The 2395-nt window shown below is 36.9% G+C and overlaps 1 protein-coding gene across 1 annotated transcript in view; it reads left to right on the top strand.

The window, feature by feature from the left end:
• Positions 1-2395, top strand: part of syne1 (spectrin repeat containing, nuclear envelope 1) — a 172957-nt gene that overhangs the window by 70677 nt on the left and 99885 nt on the right. Inside the window, exons 55-56 of the mRNA XM_015395967.1 lie at positions 851-1207; positions 1294-1430. Coding sequence (XP_015251453.1) covers positions 851-1207; positions 1294-1430 — 494 coding nt within the window. The remainder of the gene's footprint in view (positions 1-850; positions 1208-1293; positions 1431-2395) is intronic.

The following is a 2395-nucleotide window of genomic DNA, read 5'->3' as shown; positions in this document are numbered from 1 at the left end:
CTGTGGGTTGACTTTGACTGTTCTAACCATTCTTCGCTTCTGTTTATCCGTAATTTTCCTTGGTCTGCCACTTCGAGCCTTAACTTGAACTGTGCCTGTGGTCTTCCATTTCCTGACTATGTTCCTAACTGTCGAAACAGACAACTGATATCTCTTAGACAGCTTTCGGTATCCTTCCCCTAATTCATGATGGTGAACAATCTTTGTTTTCAGGTCATGTGACAGTTGTTTTGAGACTCCCATGTCGCTACTCTTCAGAGAAGATTCACAGAGGAGGGAAACTTACAATTGCCCCCTCTTAAATGCTCTCTCATAATTGGGTTCACCTGTGTATGTAGGTCAAGGGTCACTGAGCTTCCCAAACCAATTTTGATTTCCAATAATTGGTTCTAAAGATTTTTAAATCAGTAAAATGACAACAGTGCCCAAATTTATTTACGTGCCTAATTTTGTTTAAACAACTATTGCACACTTCCTGTAAATGGTATAAACTTCGTTTCACCTCTCAAATATCACTGTGTTTGTCTCCTATATGATATATTTAACTGATTTTTTTTATCCTAAGAACCAACGATTTATGAAGGAAAATCATGGAAATTAACAAGGTTGCCCAAACTTTTGCAGACCACTGTATATGAAAGACTCTTATGTGACCTTCTAGATCAGAATTGTGTGACATGATTGTTTAAGATTATTGGTTTCAAGTTTGCTGTTTTCCTTCAGAGAAATAAAGCTTGGATATTAAAACCTGAATGTAGCTCCAATTGAAATACTTTTCTTACTAGTTTGGCCTGCTGTCAAGGTATTGGTTTATTGTGTTACATTTTTTATTTCTTCTTTTTTTTTACAGGAGCTCCTTGACTCTAAGCAGCGAGGCAGAGAAAGGCTGAACCGTGTTCAGAGGTATGGGGCAGTGGCAAGAGATTACACAGGTTCAGGGGGCTATGAGGCCATGGAGCGAGAGGAAGCAACACTATTGTCATCATGGGAGCAGTGGGAACGTGGAGCTTTACAGACCCGTGCAAGCCTGGAGACGGCCCTCTCACAGATATCAAGCTCAGAGCAAGAGTTCAGCAGCCTATCAGCACAGCTGGAGCAGGATCTTCAGGACTTTAGCGCTCAGCTACAGGGCTGCCGACATCGACTGTGTCAGGCAGAGAAGAAAAACGACGGAGAGGAAGCTGTCAAAGGCTGGCAAATGGCAAAGGTAGGTTGACCCGTATTAAAAATGATGTATAAAATTAAAAATTTACGCTTTTGGCTGTCCTCACTTTCCCATTGTTCCATCTGCAGGATACTTTAGATGAACTTGTCAAAGCCGAGGCGTTGTCTGATCGTCTGAAGACTCAGCTTAATGATTTGTGCCGTTTATCCAGAGAAATAACCACCCAGTCTGAGAGAGTGTCTGCTCTGATCAAAGACTATAACAGGTCAGAAAAATCCATATATACGTGGTACAGTAATCTTTAACAAATACAGCTGCAGCCATTAGCCTGTAACAAACTTGCAGTTTGTTTTTAGATCTAATATTTACAAAACTGTACACATTTTCACAGCCAGTTAGATGCTTTTCTGTAGATCTGAAAAACTGAGCTAGGTGAATGAATGAATGAAAAGGAATTTTTTCCAGACAATTTCAGACAATTTTGACAAACAATAAATAAATCAACTTCAGAAAAATATTTCAAACAAATAAACAACAAAATCTACACAAAAAGAGACATAAAAACAAACAAAACTCCAATTTCCAAACAATCTAAATTCACCTGTACATAAATAGAAATCAAACCCTCCACCAAATGACATTGATTTATTTAAATTTTCTGAAAAGGTATGAAGAAGTAAAACTTATTTTTCATACCCCCTCTCCATCTAATTGCATTTAAAGTAAAGTAACCTTCCTGTTAAACTTCTATGTTTTTAGCTAGAGCTTTTGTTTTGAAAGAAAGCTGTTGGAAATCTCATCTAAATTGTGTTAAACAACAAAGACTTAAAAAAGGATGCATTGGTCAAATGAGGAAAAATCAACATACTAACAATAGTAAACATGGTAGTGTTAATATTTAGCTTTTCTGAAATAGGATGGAGATAATAGAGCTGTATCGTAACATAAAACATGTCGGAGGCGTACAGTACCTTCCAGAACAAAAACACCAGAATCCAACAGTCACATAGGATTTTTTCAGATCAAAGTAGAATAAAATGTTTTAGATTAACCCGGTTTAAGTCCAGACTTAAACCCAATCGTAAGTCTCTGCTAAAACTTACGGAAAAAGATTAGGGCCACTGAAAAAATTAAAAAAGTTAACTAATTTTATTTTATTTCAGTTTAATATGGGAAAAAAGTCAGAATTCTGAGGAAAAAGTCAGATTTCAGAAAAAAATTCAGAATTCT

Source organism: Cyprinodon variegatus, unplaced genomic scaffold (assembly GCF_000732505.1).
Source record: "Cyprinodon variegatus isolate N-32 unplaced genomic scaffold, C_variegatus-1.0 Scaffold770, whole genome shotgun sequence".
Classification (NCBI taxonomy): Eukaryota; Metazoa; Chordata; class Actinopteri; order Cyprinodontiformes; family Cyprinodontidae; genus Cyprinodon; species Cyprinodon variegatus.
Note: the sequence above shows the minus strand (reverse complement) of the source record. Positions and strands in the feature narration are given on the sequence as shown.